This window comes from Salmo salar, chromosome 06, assembly GCF_965601325.2.
Source record: "Salmo salar chromosome 06, fSalSal1, whole genome shotgun sequence".
NCBI classification, from domain to species: domain Eukaryota; kingdom Metazoa; phylum Chordata; class Actinopteri; order Salmoniformes; family Salmonidae; genus Salmo; species Salmo salar.
The window spans coordinates 8,196,377-8,215,545 of record NC_138296.1 but is presented as its reverse complement, the minus strand read 5'-3'; the positions used below and the strand labels follow the sequence as shown (position 1 = coordinate 8,215,545).

Below are 19,169 nucleotides of genomic sequence, written 5' to 3'. Positions count from 1 at the left end.
CCAAATCCTGACTCTGCCATCAGCCTGTACTGTTGACACCAGGCAGGATGGGGCCATGGACTCATGCTGCTTACGCCAAATCCTGACTCTGCCATCAGACTGTACTGTTGACACCAGGCAGGATGGGGCCATGGACTCATGCTGCTTACGCCAAATCCTGACTCTGCCATCAGACTGTACTGTTGACACCAGGCAGGATGGAGCCATGGACTCATGCTGCTTACGCCAAATCTTGACTGCCATCAACATGACACAACAGGAGCCGAGATCGTCCGACCAGGATTCATCCGCTCCTCAATTGTTCAGTGTTGGTGATCGCGTGACACTGGAGCCACTTCTTGGTTTTAGTTGATAAGACTGGAACCCGGTGTGGTTGTCTGCTGCAACAGCCAGTCCGTGACAAGGACTGACTAGATGTGTTTTCCCGACATGCCGTTCTGCACACCACTGTTGTACTGCGCCGTTATTTGTCTGTTTACCTGTTAGCTCGCACCATTCTTGCCATTCTCCTTTGACCTCTCATCAACTAGCTGTTTTTACCCACAGAACTGTCGCTGACTTGGTGTGGTGGTTAATTTCTGTAGTAATCAAATTAGGAGAGACTAACTTATCACACAAGTCAGCGTTATAATTCAACTAAATCTTTATTGACTTATTCATAAGGGAACAGGTTAATACAACACATACAAGGTGAATCGATTGAGTGCTGGAATAATACAGAGACAGGGTTTATATAGAAACCCAAGAACTGCTTAGTCATGGTTGGTTCCACCCCTCCCTAGCAGATCAAGGCATCGAAAGCTTCCTTGTTTTCTTCTTGTGGCCAGGTGTATCGGGTCACAGCGGACAAACAAATGATAACGGCAGTTACGTTTTACTCCCTTCTCTACCAAGCTAGCCCCCACAGCTGTGCCCTTGGAAGATAGTAAAGGAACAGGATAGGCTGAAGAACTGTGGTCACTTCTCAGAGGTTCTTTGTCATAATGCCGTGTGACCAGGTTACTCAGAAGCAAAGATACATTGAAACAATACAGGCCTATCTGTTCCTCAAGCTGATCTCTATCCCATGTCCTTGACTACACACCTAGACCAGCTGCGGGGAGTGAAAGATGAACCCTCCTTTCTCAGAAGCATAGCATTGGCACTAAAGAAAAGTCCCTACTATTGTTAAGCATATTAACTGTTAACTATTAATATTAAACAAATCAGGTAAATATGTGATTTTTCTCTCACACTGTAACGGTCGTCGTGGTGGATGGACCAAGGCGCAGTGGGTTGAGTGCTCATGTTCACTTTATTAGAACACTTAAGAACAAAACAAGAAAAACAAAACGAACGACAAACAGTCGTGCAGGCAACACACAGCTATGCAATGAACAACCTCCCACAAAACCCCATGAAAAACAAACTCCTAATTATAGGACCCTCAATCAGAGGCAACGATAACCAGCTGCCTCCAATTGAAGGTCCAACCCCAATTACCTAAACATAGAACTACAACAAACTAGACAGAACCTAGAAATAACCTAACATAGACCTAACATAAACTGTACCTAGACTAACAAAACCCCGAACCACATAAACCAAACACCCCTCTACCTAAACACATAGCCCAAACCACATAAAACAAATACCCCCTGCCACGTCCTGACCAAACTACAATAACAAATAACCCCTATACTGGTCAGGACGTGACACACTGGATGTTTTTTGTTTGTATAAACCATTGTAGGTAGCAACCATTAACTCTAGAAACTGTCGTGTGTGAAAACCTCAGGAGGCCGTCCGTTTCTGAGATAACTGGAACCGGCGCACCCGGCACTGATGATCATACCACGCTCAGTGGCTCAGGTCACTCGTTTTGCCCATTATAACGTTCAATTGAACAGTAACTGAATGCCTCAATGCCTGTCTGCCTGCTTTATATAGCAAGCCACGGCCACATGACTCACTGTCTGTAGGAGCAATCCTTTTTCATGAACGGGGGGGGGGGGGGCTTGTACCTAATAAACTGTACCTAAAAACATTTATTCCTGTCTCTGACATTGCTCATTCTGATATTTCTTAATTTCCTGTATTACGTGTGTATTGTTTTGTATTGCTAGATATTACTACACTGTTGGAGCTAGAAACACAAGCATTTCTCTGCACCTGTGATAACATCTGCAAATATGTGTATTGTGACCAATAAACTTCGATTTGGGATTTGATTTGATGACCTTTGGGCCAGAACAATGTGATGATTTTTCCCTTTCCACCTGTGTCTCCCTAGTGGTCAGTATGTGTCTCCCTAGTGGTCAGTATGTGTCTCCCTAGTGGTCAGTATGTGTCTCCCTAGTGGTCAGTATGTGTCTCCCTAGTGGTCAGTATGTGTCTCCCTAGTGGTCACTATGTCCCTGTATCTTCCTAGTGGTCAGTATGTGTCTCCCTAGTGGTCAGTATGTGTCTTCCTAGTGGTCACTATGTGTCTCCCTAGTGGTCACTATGTCCCTGTATCTCCCTAGTGGTCAGTATGTCCCTGTCATTTCGTATTTTATCAGTAAACACACCTTTTCTCCTTTCCCCCATTTCTCTCCTTTCTTCCTCCCTCCCCTTCCTATGTCCCTCCCTCCCGCCAGCTCTGTCGTCACTCACAGGGGTGAGTGTGTACATGGCCTACTCTGCTGCAGTCTTCCAGGAGGCTCTGTGTCTGGCTGAGCAGATGGGGGTCAATATGGAGGGGGTCCAGATCCTGTTTGGCTGGTCCCTGGTCCTGGCCTGGATCTCTAGTGGAACGGAGCTATTCACCTCCGCCGGCTTCCTGCTGGTCTGCAGAACCATCACTACACAGAGACAGGATCTGAAATTATGAGACAGGGAGGGGGAGAGAGAGGGAGGGGGGAGAGAGCAGTAGAGAGAGAGAGGGAGGAGGAAAGAGAGAGCGGGAGAGAGAGGGGGAGAGAGAGGGAGGAGGAGAGAGAGGTAGGGGGATGGAGGGAGAAAAAAATACAACATGTTTTCATGAATTTTTACAATATAGCCAATTTTAACTTTGCAGCTGGCCTATCTAAGGGAAAAATCACTCAGTTCTGCCTCCAGGACAAGACTCATGACAATAAACATCGACCTGCATCCTTGATGCATTTCAACTCTGTCCTCTCTCGTCTTGACATATCCATTTGATTGGTTAAGACACAAGGTGTACCTGGAGAGAAGGCGTGCTCATGTAACCGGGAAAAGATCACACAGTTAAAGGGGACAATCTGTGATTGCTACATCCATCTTCTAGAAACTTTCAGTGGTGGTGTGAATGCATTGTTGATGTTTGAACTGCAGATTGCCCCTTTAAGTGTACTTGTATGGAGGAGAGATGTCTTGATGTAGCCAGGAAGGAAATACACGTCCCTGCACCGCCTTACGTGGCTCCTAGTCAAATTCCACATCACCTACAAGAAAACTACACCTCACAGCATCATCCTTCCTCCGCTGCTTGGTCCGTTGTTGGTGGGTAATTCTGTAATGGCCGTCGTCAGAATTAGACCAAGGTGCAGCAGAGGATGTGTTCATCATTAGAATTTTAATTAAAAAAACAAGAGAAGACTACAAAAATGAACAAAAACGACAGCAAACAGTTCTGTTAGGAGAATACTCAAAACAGAAACAATTACCCACAAAACCCAAAGGAAAAACATGCTCCTTATGTGTGACTCCCAATCAGCAACAACGAGCTTCAGCTGTGCCTGATTGGGAGCCACACACGGCCCAAAACAAAGAAATACAAAAACATAGAGAAAGGAACATAGAACGCCCACCCAATGTAACACCCTGGCCTAACCAAAATAAATAACAAAAACCACCTCTCTATGGCCAGGGCGTTACAGAAAGATACCACGAGCAGGTCAGACCAGACCTCTTAATTATATATTTTGTCATGAAATGTGCTCGCGCGTCACTTTCGGATAGGGACCTGAACGCACGAACAAAACGGAGCTATTTCAATATAACTATGGATTATTTCGAACCAAAACAACATTTGTTGTTGAAATAGAAGTCCTGGGAGTGCATTCTGACGAAGAACAGCAAAGGTAATCCAATTTTTCTTATAGTAAATCTGAGTTTGGTGAGGGCCAAACTTGGTGGGTGTCAAATTAGCTAGCCGTAATGGCCGGGCTATCTACTCAGAATATTGCAAAATGTGCTTTCGCAGAAAAGCTATTTTAAAATCTGACACCGCGATTGCATAAAGGAGTTCTGTATCTATAATTCTTAAAATAATTGTTATGTATTTTGTGAACGTTAATTGTGAGTAATTAAGTAAATTCACCGGAAGTTTGCGGTGTGTATGCTAGTTGCTAGTTCTGAACATCACATGCTAATGTAAAAAACTGTTTTTTGATATAAATATGAACTTGATTGAACAAAACATGCATGTATTATATAACATAATGTCCTATGAGTGTCATCTGATTAAGATCATCAAAGGTTAGTGCTGCATTTAGCTGTGTTTTTGGTTTTTGTGACATATATGCTTGCTTGAAAAATGGCTGTGTGGTTATTTCTGGCTATGTACTCTCCTAACATAATCTAATGTTTTGCTTTCGCTGTAAAGCCTTTTTGAAATCGGACAATGTGGTTAGATTAACGAGTCTTATTTTTCAAACGGTGTAAAATAGTCCTATGTTTGAGAACTTTGAATTATGACATTTTGTGGTTTTAAATTTGTCGCTCTGATGTGTCACTGGCTGTTGAATAGTGCGGGACGATTTCGTCCCACCTACCCTAGAGAGGTTAAATGTTTGATATTGAAACTGTTTGTTAGGAGTTTAAATGTAATTTTAGCTTCCAAATGAGAGAATTGGTTTTCATAAGGAAAGAGCCCTGACCAATCAGTGGCCCGCCCCTGTGAAGAGACAGGGGTTATAAACGATGAAACACACCCTGCTCCCCTCGCCACTATATAAGTCAGTGACAAAATGTAATCAGTCAGTTCCGGGTACGTGAGGTCTGCAGCCTCTGTGTTAAAAGGACACACATGTCAAGTACAGAACTAAGCCAACCTCGGCGTGAGCTTTGGTTGCGAATGGTATGAACCTTGAACTCTTATTCACTACAGAAGTGATACTTCCTAGCCGCTGAGTTAGCAGCGGCCGCTGTAAACGTAGGCTAGGAAAGGACGGACGACGGATCCAATCTAACACACAACGAAGATACTACAAGGTATCCATTTTACCACCAGTGACATTCTTCCGATGACAGGAAGATCTCTGTTGGCCAACACAGCCAGCATCTATGACCAACCTACCGAAGCGCAGCTCAGAGTAAATATTTATTGCATTTTCCTTTTCCAAATGGGCGGTAATTTAGAATGCATACGATAATGTATTTACGATGGCATAGCTGCTTTTTCTTGTTACTCAGTCTTCCCGCTCTTTCATTCAAGCCCAACCCCTTTCTTTGTGTAACAAGCCGCCATGCCGATTTAGCCCACTAGAGCACATTCTCCTATCATTTCCTTGTAACCATATCTGTTTGTTTTGCATTTCTGTGAATTACTTAGATTAGTAAATAAATTATTTTAAGACAATTGATGTATGGATGACTCATAGTGAAGACTGGGTTCGTGCAGATAACCAACAATTTACGACGTTTGGAATGAGATTGACGTGAGGTAAATAACACATCATTAATGAGGAGACAAATCGATCAGATATTATAGTATCTGAAAGTTATATTGGGAAAATTGTAACTTTGCAATTGTAATGGAAATTATATGATTAAAGGTTTGACTAAATGATTTCACTCAGAAACCATATAACCTGTTGAAATGTATTCGAAATTATAAGGCTATAATAATGGGTAAAAAACTATATTCCAATACTGTGTGTGAGTAAGACACTGTTACTATTTCAAAATGAACAGGGCATAGTTGATAAGATTACCTTGTGAGAGGAACAGGAACAGGGCCTCCCTAAGTTAGGGAGGGGAACAACTGCCCGAAAACGGCTAGGCTGGCAAAAGATAAGGAGACAGGTGGTCTGGGTACTGTGGAAAAATGCAGCCGCCTAAAGCGGGGTGGAGTTCTCTACTGATGTCAGTTTATTTGTGTGTGGCAATATAAAAGGCTGTGTGCATTGTATGAATTTGAGAGCTCTCATAAATAAACGTTTTGACCATTGTAGGCTGGTTCTCCGTCTGCTTCATTCAACCGGAATCTTACACACTCTGGGGGCAGACTGAGTAGTTTAATTGAAGATCGGTTTAAGAACATTGATAACTTAATTCACATAACAGTAATCTGAATATTTTCCTTGGTGCCCCGACCTTATAGTTAATTACAGTTACACGATTAATCAGTTTAATCGCGTAATAATAATTACAGAGAGTTATTTGATAAACGTGTCTTCCGTTTTAATGATGCCAAAGACACGACAACAGTCGCTACAGTCCCATTAGTTTTCTTTGCAGCCTCGTTTGAATGTCGCGGTTGGGCACATTTGTACGGAATGGGGTGAGTTTACGTTAGTTCACTTTATGTTAGAAATTAATCTGTTTTTGTTCCCGGGGGGGAAGGGGAAGGCACCTTGGCAGTGCTTAGGCAAGAGGCCTGCGGGCATACATAACCCGTAGTATTTACTATCTATGCACACTAGGTAAGACCTGGGCGGACCACCCCCTGTATTTTGGTTAGCGCGCCAGGTGGTGTTAAGTTTAGATAAGTAGTGGGTAGGCAGCTAAGGTAGGAGAGGGGGCTCTTTAACTTTAACTTTCTTTGGTTCCGTCCAGACCCTTTTCCCCACATTACCATGTTAAGGAAATATATATATTTGTTTATATTCTCCGCCTCTGTCATCCCTACCCGCACGTACAATCACATACCTCTTTCACTCCACGGGGAGTTGAGTGTAGCAGAGTGTTGCGTTCCCTCCGCCAAGAGGCGTTCCGTAACACCAACAAAAAGGGGTCACAACTCCTGCAGCTCTGTCGCACGCTGGGTAGGTACATAGTCAATGGTAGGCTTCAAGGGGACTCCTATGGGAGGTACACCTATAGCTCATCTCTTGGCAGTGGTACTGTAGACTACTTTATCACTGACCTCAACCCAGAGTCTCTCAGAGCGTTCACAGTCAGCCCACTGACACCCCTATCAGACCACAGCAAAATCACAGTCTATTTGAACAGAGCAATACTTAATCATGAGGCATCAAAGCCAAAGGAACTGAGTAATATTAAGAAATGCTATAGACGGAAGGAAAGTAGTGTAGAAACCTACCAAAAAAAACTATTAGGCAACAACAAATTCAATCCCTTTTAGACAACTTCCTGGACAAAACGTTCCACTGTAATAGTGAAGGTGTAAACTTGGCAGTAGAAAATCTTAACAGTATATTTCACCTCTCAGCTTCCCTATCAAATCTAAAAAACTCAAATAGAAAACCAAAGAAAATGAACAACAATGACAAATGGCTTGTTCTAAGAAAGAAAGAAATTGAGAAACCTGTCCAACCAAAAACATAGAGACCCGTAAAACCTGAGTCTACACATTCACTATGGTGAATCACTAAAACAATACAGAAATACACTACAGAAAAGAAGGAACAGCACGTCAGAAATCAGATCAATGTAATTGAAGAATCCATAGACTAACCACTTCTGGGAAAATTGGAAAACACTAAACAAACAACACGAAAAATAATCTATCCAAAATGGAGATGTATGGGTAAACCACTTCTCCAATCTTTTTGGCTCTATAACAAAGAACAAACAGCAAAAACATACATGATCAAATACAAATCTTAAAATCAACTACGAAAGACTACCAGAACACACTGGATTCTCCAATTACCTTGAACAAACTACAGGACAAAATAAAAACCCTTTAACCCAAAAAGGCCTGTGGTGTTGATGGTATTCTCAATGAAATGATCAAATATACAGACAACAAATTCCAATTGGCTATACTAAAACTCTTATACTAAACTGTTCATCGTTAGCTCTGGCATCCTCCCCAGTATTTGGAACCAAGGACTGATCAACCCAATCCACAAAAGTGGAGACAAATTTGACCACAATAACTACCGTGGGATATACGTCAACAGCAACCTTGGGAAAATCCTCTGCATTATCATTAACAGCGGACTTGTACATTTCCTCAGTGAAAACAATGTACTGAGCAAATGTCAAATTGGCTTTTTACCAAATTACCATACAACAGACCACGTATTCACCCTGCACACCCTAAATGACAAACAAACAAACCAAAGCAATGGCAAAGTCTTCTCATGCTTTCTTGATTTCAAAAAAGCCTTCAACTCAATTTTGCATGAGGGTCTGCTATACAAATTGATGGAAAGTGGTGTTAGCGGGAAAACATACGACATTATAAAATCCATGTACACAAACAACAAGTGTGCGGTTAAAATAAGCAAAAACACAAATTTCTTCCCACAGGGCCGTGGGGTGAGACAAGGATGCAGCTTAAGCCCCACCCTCCTCAACATATATATCAACGAATTGGAATGGGCACTAGAAAAGTCTGCAGCACCCGGCCTCACCCTACTAGAATCTGAAGTCAAATGTCTACTGTTGTCATTGTCGTGTGTGTAGGTGGCAGGGAAGTCAGGCGCAGGAGAAACCAACTTGGTATAACTGGAGTAGTTTAATTATTATAATACAAACTCCAAAAACCAATGTACATAAAAATAAACATGGGTAAACATACCCGTCGCGCACCTATACAAAATTCACAAACACATAACCACAAACAATCTCCGACAAGGACATGAGGGGAAACAGAGGGTTAAATACACAGCATGTAATTCATGGGATTGGAACCAGGTGTGTAGGAAGACAAGACAAAACCAATGGAAAATGAGAAATGGATCAATGATGGCTAGAAGACCGGTGACGTCGACCGCCGAGCACCACCCGAACAAAGAGGGGCATCGACTTCGGCAGAAGTCGTGACAACTGTTTGCTGATGATCGGGTGCTTCTGTCACCAACCAACTAGGGCCTACAGCAGCACCTAGATCTTCTGCACAGATACTGTCAGACCTGGGCCCTGACAGTAAATCTCAGTAAGACCAAAATAATGCTGTTCCAAAAAAAGGTCCAGTGACCAGGACCACAAATACAAATTCCATCTAGACACCGTTGCCCTAGAACACACAAAAAACTATACATACCTCTGCCTAAACATAAGCGCCAAAGGTAACTTCCACAAAGCTGTGAACGATCTGAGAGACAAGGCAAGAAGGGCATTCTATGCCATCAAAAGTAACATAAAATTCTACATGCCAATTAGGATCTGGCTAAAAATCCTTGAATCAGTTATAGAACCCATTGCCCTTTATGGTTGTTAGGTCTGGGGTCCGCTCACCAGCCAAGAATTCACAAAATGGGACAAACACCAAATTGAGACTCTACATGCAGAATTCTGCAAAAATATCCTCCGTATACAACGTTAAACACCAAATAATGCATGCAGAGCAGAATTAGGCCGATACCCACTAATGATCAAAATCCAGAAAAGAGACGTTAAATTCTACAACCACCTAAAAGGAAGCGATTCCCAAACCTTCCATAACAAAGCCATCACCTAGAGAGAGATGAACCTGGAGAAGAGTCCCATAAGCAAGCTGGTCCTGGGGCTCTGTTCACAAACACAAACAAACCCCACAGAGCCCCAGGACAGCAACACAATTAGAACCAACCAAATCATGAGAAAACAAAAAGATAATTACTTGACACATTGGAAAGAATTAACAAAAAACAGAGCAAACTCGAATGCTATTTGGCCCTAAACAGAGAGTACACGGTGGCAGAATACCTTACCACTGTGACTGACCCAAACTTAAGGGAAGCTTTGACTATGTACGACTCAGTGAGCATAGCCTTGCTATTGAGAAAAGCCGCAGTAGGCAGACCTAGCTCTAAAGAGAAGACAGGCTATGTGCACACTTCCCACAAAATGAGGTGGAAACTGAGCTGCACTTCCTAACCTCCTGCCCAATGTATGACCATGTTAGAGACACATATTTCCCTCAGATCACACAGATCCACAAATAATTTGAAAACAAACCCAACAGTGTGCCATCACAGCAGTAATTACATTAGTGCCACCAGACAGCAGTCTAAAAATGGCAGCATTGCGACACCGTGTATAGCTTAGTGAAATGTTAGACTGACGACCAAATAGTTGGACCACTATACATTTATCCATTAGCTAAAGCAAAGCTATACAGTACAAACCCTGGCACCACAGATAGCCTATCATATTCAATTTGCTTGCAGCCGCATAGACACGTCGCAATTTCAACACTATGGACAGTGATCGATAGCCTATAGGACTACTTTGTAAGTGGCTGTCTGGCTGATGCATTAGATTTCAGAGGGGGACTCCGACCTTGCTGTGGTCCAGAGAAAGTGCCGTGCGCCACTGATCACAGGTCAGAGGTTAGAAGTTGTTGAGGAGCAGAACATGGAACAGAGTTATTCGTTTTCGCCGTAGATGATTGGCTTTCAAAGAGAGACACTTTGATCAGCCCAGCAGGAACATGCACAGTTAGCTAATAATGGTCCAATCGTCTCAAAGGTGGAGAGGTGGATAGTGGAAGGAGACCAGGAGAACACAAGGTAGTAATAGAAGATATAAATAGGATTTCAACAAGACAGCCTCCCTCCACCAAGAGCATTGTTTTGTCCCAGCTATATAACAGGTTAAACAACAAGAGAATCTCCCTCTACCAAGAACATGGTTTTATCCCAGCTATATAACAGGTTAAACAACAAGAGAATCTCCCTCTACCAAGAGCATGGTTTTGTCCCAGCTATATAACAGGTTAAACAACAAGAGAATCTCCCTCCACCAAGAGCATGGTTTTGTCCCAGCTATATAACACTGTGGGTTAAACTGATAGTGCTTCTAAATGGTAGAAATCGGCCAACTCCTGCCTGTCACATACCTATAGTGATTAGTGTAATGTGCTGTTATAGGGTTTTGATCCACCACATAAAGTTAATTGAACCACCACACTGTAATGTAATCAGCTGTATTAAAAGGATGTGGTGCAGCAACCGAAGGTCAGGGTCTTACTTAATTTCTACACTTTGTCTTCATTTTAACAGTTTGGTCATTTAGCAGATGCTCTCATCCAGAGAGACTTAGTCAGGGTATTCACCTTAAGGTAGCTCCCTCATCTAGAGAGACTTAGTCAGGGTATTCACCCTAAGGTAGCTCCCTCATCCAGAGTGACTTAGTCAGGGTATTCACCTTAAGGTAGCTCCCTCATCCAGAGTGACTTAGTCAGGGTATTCACCTTAAGGTAGCTCCATCATCCAGAGTGACTTAGTCAGGGTATTCACCTTAAGGTAGCGCCCTCATCCAGAGAGACTTAGTCAGGGTATTCACCTTAACCTGTTTGGGATAGGGGGCAGTATTTTCACGGCCCGATAAAAAACGTACCCGATTTAATCTGGTTAGTACTCCTGCCCAGAAACTAGAATATGCATGTAATTAGTAGATTTGGATAGAAAACACTCTAAAGTTTCTAATGGTGTCTGTGAGTATAACAGAACTCATATGGCAGGCCAAAACCTGAGAAGATTCCATACAGGAAGTGCCCTGTCTGACAATTTGTTCTCCTTCTAGGGCATCTCTATCAAAAATACAGCATCTCTGCTGTAACGTGACATTTTCTAAGGCTTCCATTGGCTCTAGGAAGGCGCCTGAAAGCGGAATGACGTCTGCAGTCTCTGGGTGAAAAAAAGCAGGAGTTTTTGTGAGTGGTCAGGCAGGGAACAATGACAATGGAGATGCGCGTCCACGAGACGACTCCATGTTTTTCTTTCAGTCTATGAATGAATATAACATCGCCCGGTTGGAATATTATTGCTATTTTACGAGAAAAATAGCATAAAAATTGATTTTAAACAGTGTTTGACATGCTTCGAAGTACGGTAATGGAATATTTAGCATTTTTTTGTCACGAAATGCGCCCGCGCGTCACCCTTCGGATACTGACCTGAACGCACGAACAAAACGGAGCTATTTGGATATAACTATGGATTATTTCGAACCAAAACAACATTTGTTGTTGAAGTAAAAGTCCTGGGAGTGCATTCTGACGAAGAACAGCAAAGGTAATCCAATTTTTCTTATAGTAAATCTGAGTTTGGTGAGGGCCTAACTTGGTGGGTGTCAAATTAGCTAGCCGTGATGGCCGGGCTATGTACTCAGAATATTGCAAAATGTGCTTTCACTGAAAAGCTATTTTAAAATCTGACACCGTGATTGCATAAAGGAGTTCTGTATCTATAATTCTTAAAATAATTGTTATGTTTTTTGTCAACGTTTATCGTGAGTAATTTGGTAAATTCACCGGAAGTTTGCGGTGGGTATGCTAGTTCTGAACAAAACATGCTAATGTAAAAAGCTGGTTTTTGATATAAATATGAACTTGATTGAACAAAACATGCATGTATTGTATAACATAATGTCCTAGGAGTGTCATCTGATGAAGATCATCAAAGGTTAGTGCTGCATTTAGCTGTGGTTTTGGTTTATGTGACATATATGCTTGCTTTGAAAATGGCTGTGTGATTATTTTTGGGAGGGTACTCTCCTGACATAATCTAATGTTTTACATTTACATTTACGTCATTTAGCAGACGCTCTTATCCAGAGCGACTTACAGTAGTGAATGCATACATTTCATAATTTTTTTTTCTCCATACTGGTCCCCCATGGGAATCGAACCCACAACCCTGGTGTTGCAAACACCATGCTCTACCAACTGAGCCACACGGGCTTTCGCTGTAAAGCCGCTAGCGGAACGTCTGTCCCTAACAGGTTTTAAGGTAGCGCCCTCATCCAGAGAGACTTATTCAGGGTATGGTAGCGACACAAGACAAACACATAATGGTATTAACTAAAACCAAAGATCATCTATTATATTGACTAGATAGTCGAGTGACCACTCTAACAATGGAAATACATCTCCTCAATGATTGAAGGCAGGCGAGATCAGGTGGGACCATTTTAGCCAATGAGAGGGCAGGTTCGCGTGTGAACAACAGGCACAACTAAGTTGTTTTTCTCAAAGTTGCCGGAATGCCACGTGCATCCACTTATATCAGTACATTTGTAACAGCCCCAACATTACAAATCAGCTACTCGCTGTTTATGTCTATGCACAGTCACTTCACCCCTACCTACATGTACAAATGACCTCGACTAACCTGTAAGCCCGCACATTGACTCCGTACCGGTACCCCCTGTATATAGCCTCGTTATTGTTATTTTATTGTGTTACTTTTTATAATTTTTTACTTTAGCTTATTTGGTAAACATTTTCTTAACTTTTTCTTGAACTGCGCTGTTGGTTAAGAGCTTGTAAGTAAGCATTTCATGGTAAGGTCTACACTTGTATTCGGCACATTTGACAAATAAAGTTTGATTTGATGTGATAAGCCTCACGTAATGTGACACTGTCTCATAGACCTCCATACAAAAAAGGGCTTATCTCACGTGGACAGATTTTGGGGTGGAGTAAATCCTCTTGCTTCGCCTCTTTCTGCCTGGTAAACTTTTCTCAGCAGTTATCAGCTAAATCTTTGCTAGCATGAGAAGACAAGTGTCGGTATTAGTGCAAGAAAATGAAGGACAACGGTAAGGTGTTCAGGTACATTATTTATTCCCCCTGACAAGTGATGAGTTTCACTACATAGACAAAAATCTCCACCTTGCCCAGTGATAGGCTAGCTGAAATGTTTTCCACATTTCTTAAGTAGGCAGCTGTTTCTGTAGCTTGAGGCAGCTTGATGTACAGTACACCCTTAGACTAGTGTCCTGTCTATCTCCTGTTTCTGTAGTGAGACAGCTTGATGTACAGGACACCCCCTGGACAGGACACTAGTCTATCTCCTGTTTCTGTAGTGAGGCAGCTTGATGTACAGGACACCCCCTGGACAGGACACTAGTCTATCTCCTGTTTCTGTAGTGAGGCAGCTTGATGTACAGGACACCCCCTGGACAGGACCCTAGCTTATCTCAGAGCTTTACTCCCAATCTACTGTATCTCCTTGATTCTAAGTGTCAAGCAGAGAGGAATCAGGTCCCATTTTTACAGTCTGTGGTATGACTCGACAGGGGACCGAACACCGACCTTCCAATGTCAGGGTGGACACGCTAACCCCAAGGCCACTTTGAAAAGTAAATATTTGAAAAATAAACACTTACCTCTGGGTAGGGGTTAGGAGCTAGGGTTTAAGGCGTAGGGACTAGGGACTAGGGGTTGATGCGGGTTTGGCTCCATGAGATGTTCTTATGTTCTTATCTGCAGATGCAGCCTAACCCTAACGGAAAAAAAAGCTTCTGGGAATGAAATGTAGAATGAATTTAGATTAAAAACATACTGCAGCAAGATATTAATTAATAGTGTTGTATTGATTGAATCAAATATACAAGCAGCTGTTTAAACTAATGCCCCCTGGTTCTACCCTGCTTGATCTGTCATGTTATTCTGGTTGATTTGTCTGGTTGATCTGTCCTGTTATATATTATACTGGGTCTGGTTGATCTGTCCTGTTATATATTATACAGGGTCTGTATCTGATCTGTCCTGTTATATATTATACAGGGTCTGTATCTGATCTGTCCTGTTATATATTATACAGGGTCTGGTTGATCTGTCCTGTTATATATTATACAGGGTCTGGTTGATCTGTCCTGTTATATATTATACAGGGTCTGTATCTGATCTGTCCTGTTATATATTATACAGGGTCTGGTTGATCTGTCCTGTTATATATTATACAGGGTCTGTATCTGATCTGTCATGTTATATATTATACAGGGTCTGTATCTGATCTGTCATGTTATATATTATACAGGGTCTGTATCTGATCTGTCCTGTTATATATTATACAGGGTCTGGTTGATCTGTCCTGTTATATATTATACAGGGTCTGGTCTGATCTGTCCTGTTATATATTATACAGGGTCTGGTTGATCTGTCCTGTTATATATTATACAGGGTATGTATCTGATCTGTCCTGTTATATTTTATACAGGGTCTGGTTGATCTGTCCTGTTATATATTATACAAGGTCTGTATCTGATCTGTCCTGTTAAATATTACACAGGGCCTGTATCTGATCATGATCCTCCCTGTTTATCACCAGTGAAGTTCTGAACAGCTGAATGTATGTATCTTAGAAATAGTTTTCACACCCAAACTTCATACGTCCAAACTCAAATGTGCTGATCAAAAATAACATGTTCGCTGTAGTAGAACGTTTATTTTGATTGCCAATGTTCTGCATTTAACCGAGTGCAATCAGGTAGCCTGCTTTCAGATGTGTCCATGTAAATATGATCATTAGGGAAATTGTTATTTTTGCAAAGGATGTAAAGTTTTTAAACAAACTATTATGTTAATCGCCTTATTGTGTGCATATAACCGCACTCAATGAGAAAAAAAGTAGTTGGCTTGAGCATAAATTCAGCCGCTACTCAGCAGGTCTGGTCTGGCTAATAGCCTACACAAATGAGCTGCAATATTCGAGGTAGATTTAATTAAATACAATTAAATCCAACTTGAGACTCCCCTTGTCTCCTGAAGTCCTCCTGAAGAGGATTGTCAGTGTCCTTGTTCTGATCTGAACTGTGCATTGTGCTCTCTAGCTTTGCTACATCTCACTATCCCTGTCTCTTTCTCTCTTCATCTCTCTCTCCATCTCTCTCTCTCTCTAGGTATCCCCCTTTCCCTTTCCTCTCTCTCTCTCTCCCAGTCACTCTCAACCCCCGCCCTCTCTTTCTCTCTCTCTCTCTCCATCTCTCTCTCTCTAGGTATCCCCCTTTCCCTTTCCTCTGTCTCTCTCTCTCTCTCCCAGTCACTCTCAACCCCCGCCCTCTCTTTCTCTCTCTCTCTCTCTCTCTCTCTATCTCTCCCCATCTCTCTCTCTCTAGGTATCCCCCTTTCCCTTTCCTCTCTCTCTCTCTCTCCCAGTCACTCTCAACCCCCGCCCTCTCTTTCTCTCTCTCTCTCCATCTCTCTCTCTCTAGGTATCCCCCTTTCCCTTTCCTCTCTCTCTCTCTCCCAGTCACTCTCAACCCCCGCCCTCTCTCTCTCTCTCTCTCTCTCCATCTCTCTCTCTCTAGGTATCCCCCTTTCCCTTTCCTCTGTCTCTCTCTCTCTCTCCCAGTCACTCTCAACCCCCGCCCTCTCTTTCTCTCTCTCTCTCTCTCTCTCTCTCTCTATCTCTCCCCATCTCTCTCTCTCTAGGTATCCCCCTTTCCCTTTCCTCTCTCTCTCTCTCTCCCAGTCACTCTCAACCCCCGCCCTCTCTTTCTCTCTCTCTCTCCATCTCTCTCTCTCTAGGTATCCCCCTTTCCCTTTCCTCTCTCTCTCTCTCCCAGTCACTCTCAACCCCCGCCCTTTCTCTCTCCATCTCTTTCTCTCTTCATCTCTCTCTCTAGGTATCCCCCTTTCATCTCTTTCTCTTTCTCCCCCACTGACACTCTCAACCCCTCTCTCTCCCCTCTCTCTCTGTCACACTATTGCTCTCTCTCTGTCTTTCCCCCTCTCTGCTTTTCTCTCTCCATCTTTCTCATTAACACACGTTTATTGTTCTCCACCAGCACAAAGCTGTTTCACCTTTGACACATCTGTGTAATTACTCTATTCACAACTAGGTTGAGGGCAGATGACTGCCGCTATTGAGACACCCACACAACCACGAGGGTTATTGACAAGCTGCTACAGAGACACCCACACAACCACGAGGGTTATTGACAAGCTGCTATTGAGACACCCACACAACCACGAGGGTTATTGACAAGCTGCTATAGACACTCACACAACCACGAGGGTTATTGACAAGCTGCTACTGAGACACCCACACAACCACGAGGGTTATTGACAAGCTGCTATTGAGACACCCACACAACCACGAGGGTTATTGACAAGCTGCTACAGAGACACCCACACAACCACGAGGGTTATTGACAAGCTGCTACAGAGACACCCACACAACCACGAGTGTTATTGACAAGCTGATGATGAGTTATAGAAAGAAAAAAGCTGTTTATTAAAGACTAGTTGGTAACGAACTAACATATTATGTTGAAGAAAGACTGTATTGACGTGGCCCGACTATATTCAGAAAAATGTCTCAAAGTTTTGACTTTAAAATCATAAGAAATCAGATTATCTGATTTTTAAAGGTAAAACTGATTCTAGATCAGCATTCCTACTCTGGGACACTATATGAATCCAGGCACATCTAGCATCAGTTGTGACTTATAGATCATCATGAATAATAAGATTGCATCGACAGATCCTAGACCAGCATTATACTAAAATGTTTTGTGGATAGGGGCCCAGGTCTCTGACAAGCTTACTCATCACTTATCTACCTCAGTTACACTTGTTACACACATCTCCAGGATGAGATCGCTCTCACAGAGGTGAGAATGTCTTTAAAAGAGAACATCCAGATATGGTATTCATCATGACATGAGTGGTCTGAGAATGCTGGAACAGCAGCACTCACTGAAATAGTCAATGTTTCATTTGTTGCCGTAAGAACATTACAACATAAAGATGATTTCAGTGAGTGGAGGTTATTTCACAGTTCATAAGCCTTTTAAACCCTGCACCAAAAAATACTTTGGATTATAGACTTCTGAGTCAAGCTATTATTTTACTGGATGGACTGAGGAAGCTCTCACAGTGGTGTGCTAATGGTTGCATCCCAAACAGCACCCTAGTCAAAAGTAGTGCACTGTATAGGGACCAAGGTGCTAAAAATAGGGACAAGGGTGCCATTCAGGGCACAAACAATGTCTGTTTTCAAAAATAACATTTACATCCATCATGAATGTTCTGAGAAAGCTCTCACAGAGGAGTGGTAATGTTGGTATCCCAAGTGGCACCCTATTCCCTATATAGTGCACTACTTTTGACCAGAGCTCTATGACACCCTATTCCCTATGTAATGCACTACCTTAGACCAAGGCCCTATGGCACCCTATTCCCTATATATAGTGTACTACTTTAGACCAGAGCCCTATGGCACCCTATTCCCTATATAGTGCACTACTTTTGACCAGAGCCCTATGGCACCCTATTCCCTATATAGTGCATTACTTTTGACCAGAGCCCTATGGTACCCCATTCCCTACATAATGCACTACTTCGACCAGAGCCAATAGGTATTGCACTAGGGACTAAAGGGGCCATTTGGGAGATAGCCAATGTCTGTTTTCAAAAAGAACATCTTGGAGGCATCCAACATGAGCGTCTTGAGACATACCGCTCTGACAGAGGAGTGATAATATCTCTCAAAGAGAACATCCATATTTGGTATTCATCTAGACAGATATTCAGTACTTAGTCGTCCCCACGTCTCCCCTATAAAAGAACTGAAAGAACGTCCACGTGTTATTACAGATAATCAATAACAAACATGTACTGCAGTTGTTTGCTTTTGTTCAAGGGAGAGTGCTTAGAGACAGCTCTCACAGCAGGGAGGTAATGTATGTGTTTGAAAAGCTGAAAGTTATTACACCCGGCTGCGTTGGAAACAACAGCCCCAGCTAGCAACACCTCAGAGTTTAGAGTTTTTCTCCACGCGGCTGACACACAGTTCATACTTAATAAGGCCCGAGGGGGGTGTGGTATATGGCCAATATACCGCGGCTAAGAGCTGTTCTTAGGCACAATGCAACGTAAATCGAAAAACTTAAATCTACGTAATCCACCAAAAGTAATTATTTATCATGAGAGGGCCATAAACAATAACTAGTAATGCTGCATACTGTTTGAAAGGTTAAAATCTCAGCTTTCTATAATAAAAAAAAAATTGCTGAGGAGTAGTCACTTTTGAGGACACAAGCTCAAGTACACAGTACAAATGTACAAATGTTCACAGATCGATTTATAAGCTAAAATGTTGGTCAGAACTGGTACCAGAACCACATACATCCAAGAGGATTTATAGTCCTACTCCAGTCTCTTTTTCAGCTCATTTATCACCTGATTTACTTAACAGAATGTACATCTCAGTAGGTGGTCCGGTGTCCTCTGACATGACACAAGTGGTGGGGGTGGGGGGGGGGGTATGTTCCTCAGGCAAGGGGAGGCCGATGACAGATCTCACCATCAGACCAACACCACAACGTTTTCA

The 19,169-nt window shown here is 42.5% G+C and overlaps 1 protein-coding gene across 2 annotated transcripts in view; it reads left to right on the top strand.

The window, feature by feature from the left end:
- LOC106606304 (transmembrane protein 114) overlaps window positions 1–6,150 on the top strand; it is a 40,961-nt gene extending 34,811 nt beyond the window's left edge. For both annotated transcript variants that reach the window (XM_045719678.2, XM_045719677.2), the window contains one exon: window positions 2,619–6,150. In XM_045719678.2, coding sequence (XP_045575634.1) covers window positions 2,619–2,851 — 233 coding nt within the window. In that variant the 3' untranslated portion in view covers window positions 2,852–6,150. The remainder of the gene's footprint in view (window positions 1–2,618) is intronic.
- The last annotated feature ends 13,019 nt before the right edge of the window (window positions 6,151–19,169 follow it).